This window comes from Rhinoderma darwinii, chromosome 3, assembly GCF_050947455.1.
Source record: "Rhinoderma darwinii isolate aRhiDar2 chromosome 3, aRhiDar2.hap1, whole genome shotgun sequence".
NCBI lineage: Eukaryota > Metazoa > Chordata > Amphibia > Anura > Rhinodermatidae > Rhinoderma > Rhinoderma darwinii.
This window is the reverse complement of record NC_134689.1, coordinates 241,660,839-241,680,490: the sequence shown is the minus strand read 5'-3', so window position 1 is coordinate 241,680,490 and position 19,652 is coordinate 241,660,839. Positions and strand designations below refer to the sequence as shown.

At 44.5% G+C, this 19,652-nt stretch overlaps 2 protein-coding genes across 10 annotated transcripts in view; one reads left to right on the top strand and one right to left on the bottom strand.

Annotated features, from left to right (window-relative positions):
• The window catches only part of PPP6R2 (protein phosphatase 6 regulatory subunit 2), a 206,137-nt gene extending 194,756 nt beyond the window's left edge, over positions 1-11,381 (bottom strand). For all 8 annotated transcript variants that reach the window (XM_075857583.1, XM_075857588.1, XM_075857584.1 and 5 more), the window contains exon 1: positions 10,963-11,381. The gene's annotated coding sequence lies outside the window, so the exon portion shown is untranslated. The remainder of the gene's footprint in view (positions 1-10,962) is intronic.
• A 4,828-nt stretch (positions 11,382-16,209) lies between these two features.
• Positions 16,210-19,652, top strand: part of DENND6B (DENN domain containing 6B) — an 83,588-nt gene continuing 80,145 nt past the window's right edge. For both annotated transcript variants that reach the window (XM_075857582.1, XM_075857580.1), the window contains exons 1-2: positions 16,210-16,499; positions 16,788-16,826. In XM_075857582.1, coding sequence (XP_075713697.1) covers positions 16,341-16,499; positions 16,788-16,826 — 198 coding nt within the window. In that variant the 5' untranslated portion in view covers positions 16,210-16,340. The remainder of the gene's footprint in view (positions 16,500-16,787; positions 16,827-19,652) is intronic.

The window sequence follows — 19,652 nt, the reverse complement described above, 5'->3', positions numbered from 1 at the left end:
TTGACGGAAAAATAAAAAAAATGATGGCTCTTGGAAAGCGACGATGCAAAAACAAATCATTTTAGTTCAAAAGTGTTTTTATTGTACAAAACTCCTAAACCATTAAAAAAAAACTATGCATAATTAGTATCGCCGTAATCGTACCGACACATAGAACAAAGGTAACCTGTTATTTACGCCGCACAATGAACAGCGTCCATTTAAAATGCATAGAACTATGGCGGAATTTAAGGGTTTTTTTCTATTCCCCCAAAAAAAGTTAATAAAAAAAATTATATGTACCCCAAAACGGTGCCATTAAAAAGTTCAACTAATCCAGCAAAAAAAAAAAATCCACATAAAGCTATTTTGACAGAAAAATAAAAAAGTTATAGATCTTTGAATGAGACTATACAAAAACGAAAAAAATTGCTTGGTCATTAGGGCCTAAAATAGGCTGGTCACTAAGGGGTTAATAAATCTGCCCGATTTACTTTTTTTTTTTTTCCAGGGATACAATAAATTACTATCAGCACCTAAACCCCAAATGGTCTTAATAAAAGGTTTACATTTTCCCTGTTTATTGTATAAAAGTGGATATTTATTAAATGGCAGCCTTTACATTTAGGGCCTGTTTAAAGAGTCTCTGTCACCACATTATAAGTGCCCTATCTTGTACATGATGTGATCGGCGCCGTAATGTAGATTACTACAGTGTTTTTTATTTAGAAAAACTATCATTTTTGAAGGAGTTATGACCTATACTAGCTTTATGCTAATGACTTTCTCAATGGACAACTGGGCGTGTTTTACTATATGGCCAAGTGGGCGTTGTACAGAGGAGTGTATGACGCTGACCAATCAGTGACCAATCAGCTTCATACACTTCTCCCCATTCATTTACACTGCAGATAGCGATATAGCTATATCGCTATGTGCAGACACATACACACACACTAACGATACTGCAGTGTCCTGACAATGAATATACATTACCTCCAGCCAGGACGTGATGTGTATTGAGAATCCTGACACTTCGCTAATACAATCCCGACACTACAGCACAGCAAGCGTAATCTCGTTTGAAATGACAGTTTACAGCGTAATCTCGCGAGATTACGCTTGCTGTGCTATAGTGTCGGAATTGTATTAGCGAAGTGTCAGGATTCTGAGTATAGACATCACGTCCTGGCTGGAGGTAATGTATATTCATTGTCAGGACACTGTTTTTGTGTATGTGGCTGCACATAGCGATATAACTATATCTCTATGTGCAGTGTAAATGAATGGTGAGAAAAAGTAAAGCACGCCCAGTTGTTCATTAAGAAACTCATTAGCATAAAGCTAATATAGGTCATAACTGCGTCAAAAATTATCGTTTTTCTAAATAAAAAACACTGCTGTAATCTACATTACAGCGCCGATCACATCATGTACAAGATAGGGCACTTATAATGTGGTGACAGAGCCTCTTTAAAGCTCAGAGCCCATTTTTGAAATCTGACATTTCACTTTATGTGGTAATAACTTTGGAATACTTAAAACCTATCCAAGCGATTCTGAGATTGTTTACTCGTGAGACATTGGGCTTTATGTTACTGGCAAAATTTGGTCGATATACAGTATTCAGTGTTTATTTGTGATAAATTGCAAAATTTATTGAAAATGTAGAAAAACATAGAATTTTTCAGACTTTAAATGCATCTGCTTGTAAAACAGACGGTTATACCACCCAAAATAGTTACTAGTTCACATTTACCATATGTCTACTTTAGATTGGCATCGTTTTTTGAACACACTTATTTTTCTTGGACGTTACAAGACTTAGAACATAAACCGCAATTTCTCATATTTTGAAGAAAATTTCAAAAGCCTTTTTTTTTTAAAGGTACCTGTTCGGTTCTGAAGTGGCTTTGAGGGGCCTATGTATTAGAAACCCAAATAAAACACCCCATTTAAAAACTAGACCCCTCAAAGTATTCAAAACAGCATTTAGAAAGTTTTTTTTTTTAAAGCAAAGTGGAGGTGAGATTTGCAAATTTCTTTTTTCTTGCTGAATTTCAATTTTATTCAATTTTTTTTCTGTAACACAGAAAGTTTTACCAAAGAAACACTCCTAAATATGTATTGTCCAGATTCTGCAGTTTTTAGAAATGTCCAACATGTGGCTCTATTCTGATTGTGGACTAAAACACAGGCCTCAGAAGCAATGGAGCACCTAGTGCATTTTGGGGGAGTCTTTTTATTAGAATATATTGTAGGCAGCATGCCAGGTTTCAAGAGGTGTTGAGGTGCCAAAACAGTAGGAATCCCCCAAAAGTGACCCCATTTTGGAAACTACACCCCTCAAGGAATTCATTTATGGTTGTTGTTACCATTTTGATCCCACAGTTTTTACACAGCACGTATTTGAATTGGGCTGTGAAATCTAAAAAATGACTTTTTCCAATAAGATGTCATTTTTTATCAAAATTTCTTATTTTCACAAGAAATAAAATACCACATTTTGTTGCCCAATTTGTCCTGAGTACGGCAATACCCCATTTGTGGGGATAAACTACCATTTGGGCCCATGGGAGGCCTCAAAAGGGAAGGAGCGCTGTGTGTTCTTTGGAGTCCAGATTTTGCTGGATTGGTATTAGGGTGCCATGTCGCATTTGCAGAGCCCCAGAGGTATCAAAGCAATGGAAACCCACCAGAAGTGACCCCATTTTAGAAACTACACCCCTCAATGAATTCATTTCTGGGTGTTGTGACCATTTAGACCCCACAGTTTTTTCACAGAACTTATTTGAATTGGGCTGTGAATTAAAAAAAAAAATATTTCTCCCAATAATATGTCGTTTCGGCTCAAAATGTCTTATTTTCACAAGAAATAAAATACCCCATTTTGTTGCCCAGTTTGTCCTGATTGCGGCAATACCCCATCTGTGGTGATAAACTGCCGTTTGGGCCCATGGGAGGGCTCAGAAGGAAAGGAGCGCTGTGTGTTCTTTGGAGTCCAGATTTTGCTGGATTGGTTTTCGGGAGCCATGTTGCATTTGCGGAAAACCAGGAGGTATCAAAGCAATGGAAACCCCCAAGAAGCGACCCCATTTTAAAATCTACACCCCTTAAGGCATTCATCTGTAGTAAGCATTTTGATCCCACATGTATTGTCTAAAAGGTAAGGCGCAGCATATGGTGCAGTGTGGGATTTGCAATTTTCTCTCTCACTCATATATATATATATATATAGCAGCAAAAGAAAACAGCAGCACTCACTAGAGAAGATGAACAGGTGCCAAGCAAGCCATCCAGATCCAAGGACTAGGTAGTATATAAAAGTAGAGATCTTGCAGCACTCAAAGTGGTGAAAATAAAGTGGTTTATTCAGCCAACAAACAGCGACGTTTCTGTCCAACAATAGGACCTTTATCAAGCATGCTTGATAAAGGTCCTATTGTTGGACAAAAACGTCGCTGTTTGTTGGCTGAATAAACCACTTTATTTTCACCACTTTGAGTGCTGCAAGATCTCTACTTTTATATACACACACCATTTCAGTGTCCAATATATTGTGCCCAGCATGCGCCACCGGAGACATACACCCCATAAACTGTAATGTGGGTTCTCCTGGATACGGCAATACCCTACATGTGGCTGTTATCAGCTGCCTGGGCACACAGCAGGGCTCAGAAGGGAAAGATGAGGGGGATAAGCTGTGCGGAGTGCATCAGGGTGGAAATCTAAGGGATGTATGTTAAAATTTTAAAACACTTTCATACAGAGCCCTGGTTTTTCGGGACACGTGTCACATTGATTGTCCTCCCTTATCCCCCTCTTATTGCAGACTTTGCACCTCTTGACTTTTTCCCATCTTGCCAGTTTGGGGAACTTCTCCTGGAAAGTGTTGCCCTGGTACGATGCGTGTGGCCATGTATAGTTGTCAATACAAGGAGATCTCTCTTGTCCTTGTACTTGACACACAATATGTTGCTGCTAGATTGTGCCCTGCTCTCACCCCTTCTGAGTGTTTAACCAAGCAGTGTCTTAGGGAGGCCTCTCAGATTTCTTCTAGCAGTGCCGCATGCCTTCTGGAAGCGAGGCACTTGAAGAGTAGGACGCTGGTATAAAAATTATCCAGGTAGAGGTGGTAACCCTGGTCCAGCAGTGGGTGCACCAAATCCCACACAATTTTTGCATAACTCCCAGTAAGGGGGGGCATTCTGGGGGCTGAATACTGGTGTCCTTCCCGTCATATATCCTAAATCTGTAGGTATAGCCTGATGCACTCTCGCACAGCTTATAAATCTTCACGCCATACCTTGCCCTCTTACTCGGCAGGTACTGGCGGAATTGAAGCCTCCCTTTAAAATGTAGCAAGGACTCATCAATAGAAATACACTTCTCGGGGGTGTATGCTTGGGAAAACCGGGCACTGAAATGGTCTAATAGGGGTCTCCGTTTATACAAACAGTCAAAACTGGGGTCATCTCGGGGTGGGCACAGCTCATTATCAGTATAATGTAAGAAGCGAAGTATTGCCTCGTTTTTTTTTTTTTAGGTTCCAGTTCAGTTGTGAAGTTGCTTTGAGGAGCCCATATATTAGAAACCCCTATCAAACACCCCATTTTAGAAACTAGACCCCTCAAAGTATTCACAACAGCATTTAAAAAGTTTATTAACCCTTTAGGTGTTTCACAGGAATTTAGAGCAAAGTAGAGGTGAAATTGACATATTTCTCTTTTTTTTTTGTCAGAAAATCCTTTTTATTCAATTCTTTTCTGTAAAACAGAAGGTTTTACCAGGAGAAACGCAACTTAATACTTATTGCCCCGGTTCTTCAGTTTTGAGAAATATCCCAAATGTGGCCTTAGTGTGATAATGGATTGAAGCAGCGGCCTCAGAATCAAAGGAGCACCTAGTGGATTATGAGGCCTCCTTTTTATTAGGCACCATGTCCGGTTTGAAGAGGTCTTGTGGTGCTAAAACAGTGGAAACCCCCAAAAGTGGTCAGCATCATACACTTCTCTTTACAACGCCCGCTTGGTCAAAAAGTAAATACACGCCCAGTTGTCCATTAAGAAAGTCATTAGCATACATCAAAAATAGGTCATAACTCCGTCAACATTGATCGTTTTTCTAAATAAAAAACACTGTTATCTACATTACAGCGCCTATCAGATTATGTAGGAGACAGGGCACTTATAATCTGGTGACAGAGCCTCTTTAAAGGAGTTGTTACATCTGGAACAACAAACTTAAAACCCCTTCAGGTCTCCTTAAAGGGAACCTGTCATTAGCATTTCACCTATTGAGCTCTACTCACCCCTCACTGGCCACTGCTGTCAAAAGTTCATTGCCATTATCCCCTCTCCTAAACTCCTCCTCTGACCGTAAATAATGGTCTGTAAACATTTTGTAACTTTTATGGTAATAATCTGGCAGTTTTGTTCGCTCCTCTTCTTATGCCCACCCACGGCCGAAAACTGTCCCACCCTGAATGCTGAAAACTTGTCTGAAATAGTGTGCAAGCACCCGTCATGTATGGTCCGACAATCTTCTCTGCTTCATCCAGCCTCACATCTAGTTACTGCACATGCACCACTATGGTGACCCGCACGCACCAGAACAGGACATTGATGCGCAAGCGCAGGGTTTTGTGTGTGCTGGGGGAGGCGAGGAGCGGTCAATCAAAAGTAAGGAGGCAGGGTTAACTTCGAAGGGCTTGTGGAATGAAGATATGACTCTTTTCAAACGAAGATACGACTGTTATGCTCATTAGTATATGGCACAGGAACACAAAAAAATGGAATACTAAAAGGTACAGAGCTTAGGAGAATTATAGGTTACATAAAAAAGATTTTTCACCCACTACAAGGTATTTCTGGTGTAATAGGTGAAATGTTGGTGACAGGTTCCCTTTAAGGCTAAATTCACACTAACGCTGTCTCCCGTTTAGGTCTCTTCCGTCAGAGGAAGAGATGACCGAAAATCCAAACGGAAAGCATCACTTCCGTTAGAATTACCATTGATTTTAAATGATAATTCTTTTGTTTCAGTTGGATTACGTTTGCCTCCGCTCTCTAGGCTTTAGTTTTGTTTTCATGGAAGCAAAAGTGCTGCAGATTACACTTATGGTTCTGTGAAAAGAACGGAAACCTAGTGAACGGAGGCAAACGGAATCCAACTGAAACAAAAGAATTACCATTGAAATCAATGGTGATTCAAACGGAAGTGAAGCTTTCCATTTGGATTTTCGGTCATCTGTTCCTCTGACGAAAGAGACCTTAAAGGGAATGTGTTGCCAGCAAAACATGTTTTGTTTTTTTTAGTTAAACAATTAGTGTGTAGGTGATTAAAGGAAGTGTCACCACAAAAAAAAATTTCATGTCAGTTTAATGTTAGTGTTTTATTAAAAACGTTTTTATTTATTTGTGTGTTTGTGTGTTACTTTTTTCTATTTTTTCACTTTTTCTTCCCTATGGGGGCTGCCATTTTTTTTTCCATTTCTGTATGTGTCGATTAACGACACATACAGACATGGAATACGGCAGCCACAGTCCCATAGGGACTGCGAACGGGTCCCGTCCCATCCACTTCTGTGTACGCCGTCTGTGTGGGAACTGCGCATGCGCCGCTCCCACACAGTCCAATTTGAAATGCGCGCCGTCCGGCGCCATTTTCCTGTGGACCGGAAGTCGCGGCCGGACAGTAAGATTACTACTTCAGGTCGCGGCTTCCGGACTTGTGCACTTGGACTAGCGGCAGCAGACGGAGCGGACGGGCCGGAGGGAGCCGCGGCGGCAGGAGCAGGTAAGAGATTTCTATGTATGTTCGTGTGTGTGTGTGTTTACTACTGTAAGTAAACCTACTACACTGTGTGTTAGCTCAAAAAATGGCGACACAGTGTAGGAGGTTAGACCGTTCAATCCCCTCGTTTATCCCGGCACTAGCCAGGATAAAGGAGGGGGGGATTCTCAGAGCTCACTAGAGCGAGTGCTTTTTTCCCAATTTTGCAGCAAAAAGCAATGTGGTTGCTTTACCACATGCAATGCTGCAATTTTGGGAATAGCTCCATCTAGTGACCAGCAATGGGAAATATTATAAATTAGAATCTAATTTATAATATTTCCTGACTCGTGAAAAAAATAAAACACATTCCCTTTAAACATTGTTCTAATTTTTTTTATTTTTTTCACGAGTCAGGAAATATTATAAATTGGATTCAATTTATAATATTTCCCAGCACTGGTCACTAGATGGAGCAATTCCCAAAATTGCAGCATTGCATGAGGTAAAGCAACCACATTGCTTTATGCTGCAAAATTGGGAAAAAATCCCTCGCTCTAGTGAGCTCTCGGAATCCCCCCCCCCCCTCCCTTATCCTGGCTAGTGCCGGGAGAAACGAGGGGTTTGAACGGTCTAACCTCTTAAACGGTGTGTCGCCATTTTTTGAGCTAACACACAGTGTAGAAGGTTTACATACACTAGTAAACACACAGTAAAACACGAACATACATAGAAATAACTTACCTGCTCCTGCCGCCGCCGCTCCCTCCGGTCCGTCCGCTGCCGCTGCTCCATGTGCACAAGTCCGGAAGCCGCGAACGGAAGTAGTAATTTTACTGTCCGGCCGCAACTTCCGGTCCACAGGAAAATGGCGCCGCACGGCGCGCATTTCAAATTGGACTGTGTGGTCCCTATGGGACTGGAGCTGCCGTATTCCATGTCTGTATGTGTCGTTAATCGACACATACAGAAATGGAAAAAAAAATGGCAGCCCCCATAGGGAAGAAAAAGTGTAAAAATAAAAAAAAGTAACAGACAAACACACAAATTAATACAAACGTTTTTAATAAAACCCTAACATAAAACTGATATAAAAAAAAAAAATTTGGTGACACTGTTCCTTTAACGGGAGACAACGGTAGTTCGAAGCCTGAGGCTATGTTCACACGGAGTATTTTGGGGGAGGAATATCTGCCTCAAAATTCCGTTTGGAACTTTGAGGCAGATATTCCTCTCCCTGCACGCCGATTTTCGCGGCGATTATCCCGCCGTTTTTCGCCCGCGGCCATTGAGCGCCGCGGGCATAAAACAGCGAGAAATACGCTTTCTCCTGCCTCCCATTGAAGTCAATGGGAGGTCAGAGGCGGAAGCGCCCGAAGATAGGGCATGTCGCTTCTTTTTCCCGCGAAGCAGTTTTACTGCTCGCGGGAAAAAGACGCCGACGCCTCCCATTGAAATCAATGGGAGGCGTTCTCGGGCCGTTTTTGCTGAGTTTTGCGACGCGGTTTCCGCGTCAAAAAACTCGGCAAAATACCCCGTGTGAACATAGCCTGACACAGAATTTTTGGGGCTTTTTAAAATGCATGAAAAAGTTAGCCTTTTTTAAATTGAACATGTTTTTTTAAGTTTGTGTTTTTAGTGGCATATTATATTTAGGCTAGATTCAAACAGTGGCTTTGGTGGCATTTTTTTCTGACGTTTCTTAGTGTGGCCAGATGTTGCACTAAAGTCTATAGTAAAATATAAAATGCACTATATACAACTGCAATTTGGTTTGTGGAGTTTTTTTTAGGCAATTCTGTGGTCAGTGGCGTTTTTTTTCCAAAAGCTGCATGCTCTGGTCCTGGTGTTTTTCAGGCATTTTTCCATAGGCTTCTCTAGAGGACATAAAAAAATGCCAGAAAAAAAGCATGTACAAAACGACGCTAAATGAAAACGGTACTAAAATCATAGTCGACTACTCTATTGCTTCCGGCAAAACGACGGGTCCGGTGCACAACAGAGACAAAGGTAAACCATGGGCACCGGATCCGAAACCTCTGGTTTCCATCTGTTTCAGTTTGTGCCTGTTCAGGATCCCGTTCTGACGGAAAGCTCAGACGGAACGTCAGAACGGGACCCCAACGTAGATGTGAACAAAGCCTTACTACAGACTATCTGGCTGCAGAAGCAAAATAAAAAAAGCATTAAAACAATACCAGAAACATATCAATATACTGATTCAGACCAAATTTTTTTTACAATAAACGTCTGCACGTCATTTCATAGAAAAAGTACCTATAGATTTGTGTAGACACATCAATATCCAAAAGAAAATTAATACAAAGCACATAGTATGTACCATACAAAATTCAAATACTTTATTTAGAAATACCATAAAAACAAGTTGGCCATCAAGACCTAAAATATACATACAATTTAAAAATACAATAGAAAATTTGCTCTCCAAAAGCCAGTTTGTGCACCATTCATTGTAAGCACATATTTGGTATCAGCGTCAAAAAGGACCAGACCCAGGGCACCACCGCAGACCCGACGCACGTTTCACAAAGGCTTTGTCAGGAGGTCAGGCCTTGACCCTGTCTGTATACCCAAGCCATCCACCCGTAAAAATATGATGCGGGAAAACTAGTGTGTGTGCCTATGGGAAAAATATTCTCATATTTTTTTCCCATAGGCATACATTGCAGTATTCTGTAGCATATTTTTATGCCTGGGAAATACAACGCAAGTTCGCCACGTGTGAGCTCACACTTTAAAGGGGTCGTCCACCGGATAGGTCATCAGTACATGATCTGTGGTGGTCCGACAGCCGAACCCCGCACCGTTAAGCAGCTCCGGCTGCCTCTGGGTACCAGACGTAGATCCTGGAAGCAGTTAGCTCCGGTCACGGAATAGTGGCCGAGCTGCAGCAGTGGAGCTCTGCTTCTATTCAAGTGAATAGGAGCAGAACTGCGGTTCTGCAGCACAACTGCTATGCAATGTACAGACCCAACTGCTTCTGGCTACATACATTGCATAACGTGCAATAACATCCGATGCCCGCAGGCCACCAGAGCAGCTGATCGTTGCCGTGTCCGGGTGTCGGACCCACACCAATGATATCCTGATGACCTATCCGCAGTTGTCCGGTAGTGGACAACCCCTTTAAAGTGATTTTTACGCAGTCCATTTATATGGTATCTCAATCAGACATGCCATAAATGTGTAAAAATTGTGGAAGTGTGAACAAACGTGTCAAGGTCCCGATTTACGGTGGGGAGGTATTCGTACTGTAAACTCTCATGCGGTTGCTGTCAATTGAAATGAATGAGAGTTCCATTTCAAATGCTTAGAAGTGCTCTTAGTGCCTATGGAAAAGGGCTCTTAGAAGTTTCTGTAACTTTATTTCTCTGAAGAGCAACTACACATACGCAGTCTGCTTTCCACCCATTTCTCAGGTCCTAGCTCTTGGAACCCCAAATCAGTGTTTTAGATGTTCTCAAAAAACCTGTAAGTGAGAACACTCACAGGTTTCCATAACTCCCTACGATTTCAATGCAGACTGGACTGGAAACCCGCTTGTTTTCGAAGACGACTCATGACGCGTTTCGTTCATGGCAAATATTGGAAACCCCCCTCCATGGTTATTGGGACATTCATCTGAACTGTCCTCTTTTTTTGCTATGATGGGAAGAATATTCTACAGGATGAGTAGTTACAGTGGAGGAAAAATAAAACACTATCACAACTGTGATGGTGGCAGAAAAATACGTGCAGATCAGATACACTTCCCACTGTGATGGATAGGATTATTTTGCAATTGTCACATTGATTGATCTACCCTTTTCGGTCAGATAATGGGGATACACCTTGCACTTTTCACTACTATGTTCCACACATAAGTCATGAGGTAGAGACTAGCAGTAGTTCACTACTTGCACTATTAAGTCAGTACATACATAGCTGTCACTCCTCCAAAGCCAGGAAACCACATTACTAAATATTTATGTGGCGTTCAGAGAGAAAGCAACACTCATGACACTAGCAAGATGCACAGAATGAGGGAACAGTGAAATAAATACTAACAGGACAGTCAACAACATCCTGAGCACAAAACTCCATTGTTTATGTAGGACTGACGGTCAAAACACAAGGACACCCGCCTTCAACTGCGGGCCGAAGCTTGTCATAAATACCGTACACCAGCGGTGTGTGGAAAACACGTACGGGAAACAAGAGCTGTGCTCGGCCTCGCCGGAACTTTATTCCCCGGTCTGGAGTCTCCGTTCACAATGCTTCTCCGCCAGCTGGCTTTGTGTTCAAATACGTGAAACGTAGCGGGGTGTGCTTTACGGTGAAAGATGTGCACGGTGAAACCCCCGGTCACTCAGCTTGAGCTCGGTACTACTCTCACGGGCCGAGATTCTCTCAGTCACCGGCCGCAAGATGGCGGACACGGGGGAGGCGCCACATTACGGGGGAGGGAGAGCGGAGAGGACGACGAGTCACTGAATACTGAGGACCACGGAATGACGGGCTCCGAGCTCATGGTCCTCCACCGAGAAAGCTATAGGCTGACTATTCACTTCTCACATTCAGTCATATAGGGCTGTGTATTGATTGGGGGCACCGACTGTTGGCGCCAAGAGTGTGTAATGTTATATCAAGACTTACTGCAAGACAAGGGGATATGTCACATTGGGGTACAGAGCAGTAGTCTGCTTCTTTGAGGTGGGCATTTTGTCTTGGATTGATAGTGTGCATGCCAGTGTCCTCTGTCGTGATTCTGGTTTTTGTAAGAAAACAGAACTAAGATACGTAAATAGTAGTCCATTATATTCCATCATTTTTAGTATGTTCCAACTTTTAAGAAATTTCTTGTGAACATGGCCATCTTTATCCTATTTGGGGCCAAGGGCAGGTGTAAAAAATCACCATTGTTGTGAGAATTCTACGGTACCGCATAGGAAAAGAATGAAATCTATAAATGGTATAAAACATTTACCACTCACCGTGCGGTTAAAGAATAAACCAGTAAATAAATAACCAAATGAACGGTCTACGTTTTCCCCAATTACTCAACCAGGACCAGCGCTACAGAGCCCGGACTGAATGTCACTAGAACAGATGGACCCACAACATGGGGTCATCTTGTTACCAGCCACCGGGTTGCCCAGCAAGGCACTCGTTTAGGATTTGTCAGAGTGACCCCATGCTGTCCGTTTAATTTATACATTTTTTGAACACAAGATGTGCTTAGATACAGGGCCCCATTAGACAGTATGACACATGATAGGCTCAGATACAGGGCCCTAGCAGTCAGTATCACACATGATAGGCTCAGATACAGGGCCCCAGCAGACAGTATCACACATGATAGGCTCAGATACAGGGCCCCAGCAGACAGTATCACACATGATAGGCTCAGATACAGGGCCCCAGCAGTCAGTATCACACATGGTAGGCTCAGATACAGGGCCCCAGCAGTCAGTATCACACATGCTAGGATTACATACAGTGCCCCAGCAGTCAGTATCACACATGATAGGCTCAGATACAGGGCCCCAGCAGTCAGTATCACACATGATAGGCTCAGATACAGGGCCCTAGAAGTCAGTATCACACATGCTAGAATTACATACAGTGCCCCAGCAGTCAGTATCACACATGATAGGCTCAGATACAGGGCCCCAGCAGTCAGTATCACAAATGGTAGGCTCAGATACAGGGCCCCAGCAGTCAGTATCACACATGCTAGGATTACATACAGTGCCGCAGCAGTCAGTATCACACATGATAGGCTCAGATACAGGGCCCCAGCAGACAATATCACACATGATAGGATTATATACCGCAGCTCAGTAGACAGTATCACACAGTATCACACATGACAGGATTAGGCATCATTTACACGAGCGTAATATACGCGTGTGCGACGCGCGTGCTTTTCACACATGTCGTACGCACCTATATTACTCTATGGGGCAGTGCAGACAGTCCGTGGGTTTTGCGCAGCGTGAGTGCGCTGCGTAAAACTCAAGACATGTTCTATATTTCAGCGTTTTTCGCGCATCACGCACCCATTGAAGTCAATGGGTGCGTGAAAACCACACAGGTCGCACGGAAGCACTTCCGTGCGAACTGCGTGATTCGCGCAACAGCTGTCAAACTCTGAATGTAAACAGAAAAGCACCACGTGCTTTTCTATTTACAAACATCCAAACGGAGTGTCATAATGATGGCGGCCGCGCGAAAATCACGCAGCCGCGCATCATACACTGAAGACACACGCAGGTGTTAAGTGCATTTTGCGCACGCAAAACTACGCGTTTTTTGCGTGCGCAAAACGCACATGCTCGTGTAAATCAGGCCTTAGATACAAGGCCCCAGCAGTCAGTATCACACATGTTAGGATTAGATACAGCAGCTCAGCAGATAGTATTACACATGATAAGCTTAGATACAGGGCCCCAGCAGACAGTATCCATTCCATATACTTACCCTCTCCACTCCTGAGTCGGTTCCTCTTCACCTCGGGGTTCGGTACTTGGTCCTGATGCCATTCAGTGTCAGACGTTATCTGTGCCGCACATACAACATCCTGACATTGAACTGTGTCAGGATCCAGCGCTGAGCCCGAGGTGAAGTGGATCCGATTTAGGAGTGGGTATGGAGATGTTACTCCAGCGGGAGGTTCTTGGGCTTGCGGCACAGGACGTGCTCGTCCCGCCTAAAGGATGGCCCTTCTTGTTAAAATCCACTTTTTAACAACAGGTACTTTTTAGATCCAACATTCTTTACTGCTTAGTTTCCTTATATATCGTTATATTGGCCAGAGCTCTGTTTTTTTCTCACTGAGCTCCAAATCTCCTTCACATATATAGAATTAAAGGGCTTGTCTCAAAAAGACAACCCTTGTCTATATGTCCTATTAGAGCATATCGATATCATAGAGAGACGCCAGCTCAAGAATCCCTTATGAGCCCTCTCTTATTCTGGTAGGCTCGAGACACTGGAGGGGAAAAGTCTGCCTAAGGGCCTATTCAGACGAACGGACCTGGTCTATGGGGCCGTTCAGACTGTCAGTGATTTTCACGCAGCGTATGGCCGCTGCGTAAAACTCATGACATGTCCTATCTTTGGCTGTTTTTCGCGCATCACGCACCCATTGAAGTCAATGGGTGCGTGAAAACCGCGCACGGCACACGGATGCACTTCCGTGTGATGCGCGCTACAGTAGTCAAAACTATGAATGAAAACAGAAAAGCACCACGTGCTTTTCTGTTTACAAACATACAGAGTGTCATAATGATGGCGGCTGCGCGAAAATCACGCAGCCGCGCATCATATGCTGATGACACACGGACCTTTTGAGGAACTTTTACACTCTCTTGTGAATCCGGACTAAAAAAGGCTTCCTTGGAAAAATGATCTGTATTCCAGGGGGTGCTGATCACGGGGGTTCTGCTCCTGGCACCCCCGGAAATGAGACAGCTGCACCCCTTTAGGCTGTGTTCACACAGAGTCAATGCACTGATTTTAAAATTTTTAAAACGGTGTGCAATTTATGTTAAAGGGGTCTGATGCTTTAAAAAAAAATCTTCAGTATTGCATTGTAAACTTCACTTAATATGAAATTCAGCTCTGTTGTCCTGCATTCATAAGTCATGCCCCCTTGTGACAGCTGTATCTTCTAGCCTGGCCGCTCCTGTCCCTGATGTGGCCACAGGTGGAGGAATATTTGACCAGACCTATTACTCTGCTACCTCCATTGTAACACACTGCACCTGTGCTCATTTCCTGGACTTAGTGTGTTACAATGCAGGATGCAGAGTGATGTGATGCATTACTGAAGATTTTCCTAAAGCGACCAACCCCTATATTTACCGGCGAAGAGTCATCTGGGTGTTGATGCTGTCAGAAAGAGTCAGGCAGTCCGGTCTCCAATCCTACTCATTCAGGCTTGATTGATAAACCCCTAGACCAGGGGTCTCAAACACGCGGGCTGCATGTGGCCCATGAGGCTATCATCTACGGCCCGCGGGGCACCGAAGCTCCCTCAGGAGTGGAGAGAGCAGGCCAAAGGAGGAGCGCGCTCCTACATGATGTCATAAAAGAGCGCAGTCCCTTCCCGTGTTGCTGGATCGTTGGTGGCAGGTGAGCAATAGCCACACAGCCCCCTGTAGATAGTGCAACCCCCCCTGTAGATAGTGCCTCACACACCCCACCCTGATGACAGCGCTACACCCCCTCCCTGTAGATTTCTCCATTGGGGCTCCCTCTAGGAGTGGAATCCCCAGCCAGAGTGTTACCGACGCTCTGGCCGGGGATTCCTCTTCTGGAGGAGCCCCTGAAGTCACTGTCCATATATGGACAGTGACTTCAGGGGCTCCTTCAGCAGAGGAATCCCCCGGCCAGAGCAACAGCAACTCTCTGACCGGGGGGGGGGGAATCCAGATCCTGGAGGATTCCCCGTGTCACTGTCCGTATATGGACAGTGACTTCAGGGGCTCCTCCAGCAGCGCTCTGGCTGGGTATTCCACTCCTAGAAGGAGCCCCAATCGAGCTCCCACGTGTGTGTGTGTGTGTGTGTGTGTGTGTGTGTGTGTGTGTGTGTGTGTGTATATATATATATGTGTGTGTGTGTGTGTGTGTGTGTGTGTGTGTGTGTGTATGTGTGTGTGTGTGTGTGTATATATATATATATGTGTGTGTGTGTGTGTGTGTCACTATCTACAAAGGCGTGTGCTGCACTTTGTACAAAGTATTTCGGGACTTGATGAACTGATACTTTTTAATGGTTTTCCACTGGTTAAACAGTCATAACTTTTATTTTTTATGTTAATAAAGTGATTTCTGCATCTTTTTTTTTTTTTGTAGAAAACCTAAAATAGAATATATGTTTGTATCCACTGTTTTGTTTTTTTAGGGGTTCTTACCAATAAAGTTAATTGAAACAGAAAAGTAGCAAGACCTGAAATTCCTACTCACTTACATGTAATGGACTGCGGTGCAATGCCAACACAAAGATACACGCACACACGCACACACGCACATACAGGCTTCTATTGCACAAACCTAAGAAATATAGACTGCTCTTAGATTCATTTCTTGTGACAGCCTAGACTACTATGGCTATACAATTTAGAATAATTGTGATGTATCAGAAAACTGGTGCTTATAAATTGCATTAATAAATGCACCTACTATATGGCCTAGTCGTTAGCTATGCATTGCCTCTAGCAAAATTGCGGTGACATATGTCGCAAGGAGATACAGAGAATGTCTATAGGAATTATGATTTCTGCCAAAGACTTCACTTTATGACACAGCAGTATGGGATTATGTACCTAACCGAACACTAAAGGATGATTCCGTGTGTCGTTTGAATAAATATGCAAAAAAAGCTGTAACGATATGACGACATTACTATAGTGACACGGAACCTAACGCTACCTCAGTGATTTACTTCATAGGGAAATATACAGTAAAAGTGATTCTATTGCTTTGAAAGCGCCCCCTAGCTGTGGAAATCTTGAAACGCGCACACAAAGCCGTAGCTGGCAGGACCAGGGTGGGTCCTTTCGCTATGGTAACGCCGGAGGATGCTCGGCGCTGAGTGGGCTGGAAAGGGCACGCAGACAGAAATCATGGAGGAACCCGAGAACCCGAGAGGAAGCCGCCTGCCCTGGGAATGTTTCTCGGCATGGCTCGATGGTGTTTGCGTTGTTACGTTCGATCTGGAGCTAGGCCAGGCCATGGAGGTAATAGCATCTTTGTCAGAACAGCGGGAAGACAAATGTATTCTTCCTATTACATGAAGGCAGATCGGCTCCGGGGAATCCGAGTAGAAATATGTGGCGGGGGCCTGTTCTAGAAGGATGGAGGAAGACACTGACCTAGGAGTAATAAGCGATCTATAGCTGTGACGTGCCTGGCCAGCAGCTGTTGTGGAACTACATGTACAAGCATGCCTGGCAAGCATGGAGAGTCCCCTGTTAGTGGGATTGAACATGACTCACCTTGTAATATTATTTTCTTTTTTCCCCCAGCTTGTGTATCCCCACAACATCCAGATAACAGAAAAAGAGGTAATTTGTGTGCCATTCCTTACCAGAATAATACCATGGTGGATAATAATAATAATAATAATAATATAATGGTATGCTCACACATCACGATTTGCTCTAGGCAAATACTTCATGGATTTTGACGATAAACTGAGGTAGAAATCCAAATCTGAAACTCAGATCTCAGCCACGGATTGTCCAGCGGATCCGCACGTGCATTACCCCAATGGATATAATCTTTTCAGTTTACTTTCAGAGCATGTGAATGGGGCATAAAATTCTACATTCACATGCATTGCCATTAAAACGCTAGCAGATTCTGTCTGGATTTGCGCCGGTATCCTTATAGAATCCGCTAAGTGTGAACATGGCCTTAAATCCACACTGTAGTAAGGTTCAATCACTAATATCACCCACAAGCATGCATGTAATTGTTTCTAGGGGTTGTCAGAACTGGAATTATCTGGTAAAATAGCAATTGTGGGGGCAGACGTTTTCTGGACAGTAATTCCATTGAAACACAATGTAGACCAGATCGCCTCAACCTGAAATACCTGATAACAAAACAGATGTCATTGTACTTATAATATATGGGATAATGTAACCTCTGCTGTAAATGATAAGAATACTAGTATAGAAAACCTGTTACACGGGTTTGCTAGCAAAAGGAACGCAGTGATCTGTTAATGTATATAAATCCTCCGCTTAGCTGCCCTCACACCGTATAATGACCCCATAGCTGCCCCACACAGTATAATGTCCCCCATAGCTGCCCCAATACAGTATAATGTCCCCCATAGCTGCCTCCACACAGTATAATGTCCCCCATAGCTGCCCCAATACAGTATAATGTCCCCCATAGCTGCCTCCACACAGTATAATGTCCCCCATAGATGCCCCCACACCGTATAATGTCCCCCATAGCTGCCTCCACACCGTATAATGCCCCCCATAGCTGCCTCCACACAGTATAATGTCCCCCATAGCTGCCTCCACACAGTATAATGCCCCCCATAGCTGCCTCCACACAGTATAATGCTCCCCATAGCTGCCTCCACACAGTATAATGTCCCCCATAGCTGCCTCCACACAGTATAATGTCCCCCATAGCTGCTTCCAAACAGTATAATGCCCCCCATAGCTGCCTCCACACAGTATAATGTCCCCCATAGCTGCCTCCACACCGTATAATGCCCTCCATAGCTGCCTCCACACAGTATAATGTCCCCCATAGCTGCCTCCACACAGTATAATGTCCCCCATAGCTGCCTCCACACAGTATAATGCCCCCCATAGCTGCCTCCACACAGTATAATGTCCCCCATAGCTGGCTCCACACAGTATAATGCTCCCCATAGATGCCCCCACACCGTATAATGTCCCCCATAGCTGCCTCCACACCGTATAATGCCCCCCATAGCTGCCTCCACACAGTATAATGTCCCCCATAGCTGCCTCCACACAGTATAATGCCCCCCATAGCTGCCTCCACACAGTATAATGCTCCCCATAGCTGCCTCCACACAGTATAATGTCCCCCATAGCTGCCTCCACACAGTATAATGTCCCCCATAGCTGCTTCCAAACAGTATAATGCCCCCCATAGCTGCCTCCACACAGTATAATGTCCCCCATAGCTGCCTCCACACCGTATAATGCCCTCCATAGCTGCCTCCACACAGTATAATGTCCCCCATAGCTGCCTCCACACAGTATAATGCCCCCCATAGCTGCCTCCACACAGTATAATGCTCCCCATAGCTGACGCCACACAGTATAATGTCCCCCATAGCTGCCTCCACACAGTATAATGTCCCCCATAGCTGCCTCCACACAGTATAATGCCCCCCATAGCTGGCTCCACATAGTATAATGTCCCCCATAGCTGCCTCCACACAGTATAATGCCCCCCATAGATGCCTCCACACAGTATAATGCTCCCCATAGCTGCCTCCACACAGTATAATGCTCCCCATAGCTGCCTCCACACAGTATAATGTCCCCCATAGCTGCCTCCACACAGTATAATGCTCCCCATAGCTGCCCCCACACAGTATAATGCTCCCCATAGCTGCCCCCACACAGTATAATGCTCCCCATAGCTGCCTCCACACAGTATAATGCCCCCCATAGCTGCCTCCACACAGTATAATGCTCCCCATAGCGGCCTCCACACAATATAATGTCCCCCATAGCTGCCTCCACACCGTATAATGCCCCCCATAGCGGCCTCCACACAATATAATGTCCTCCATAGCTGCCTCCACACAGTATAATGCTCTCCATAGCTGCCCCCACACAGTATAATGCCCCCCATAGCTGCCCCCACACAGTATAATGCTCCCCATAGCTGCCCCCACACAGTATAATGCCCCCCATAGATGCCCCCACACATTATAATGCCCCCCATAGCTGCTCCCACACAGTATAATGCACCATAGCTGCCCCCACACCGTATAATGCTCCCCCATAGCTGCCTCCACACAGTATAATGCTCCCCCATAGCTGCCCCCACACAGTATAATGCCCCCCATAGATGCCCCCACACATTATAATGCCCCCCATAGCTGCTCCCACAAAGTATAATGCCCCCCATATCAGCTCCTTCCACTATATAATGTCCCTCATAGCTGCCCCCACAGTATACTGCCCCTCTTAGCTGCCCCCACAGTATAATGCCCCTCATAGGTGCCCCACACAGTATAATGCCCCCCATAGCTTCACCCACACAGTATACTGCCCCCCATAGCTGCCCCCACAGTCTAATGCCCCCCATAGCTGCCTCCATACAGTATAATGCCCCCCATAGCTGCCCCCACACAGCATAATGCTCCCCATAGCTGCCCC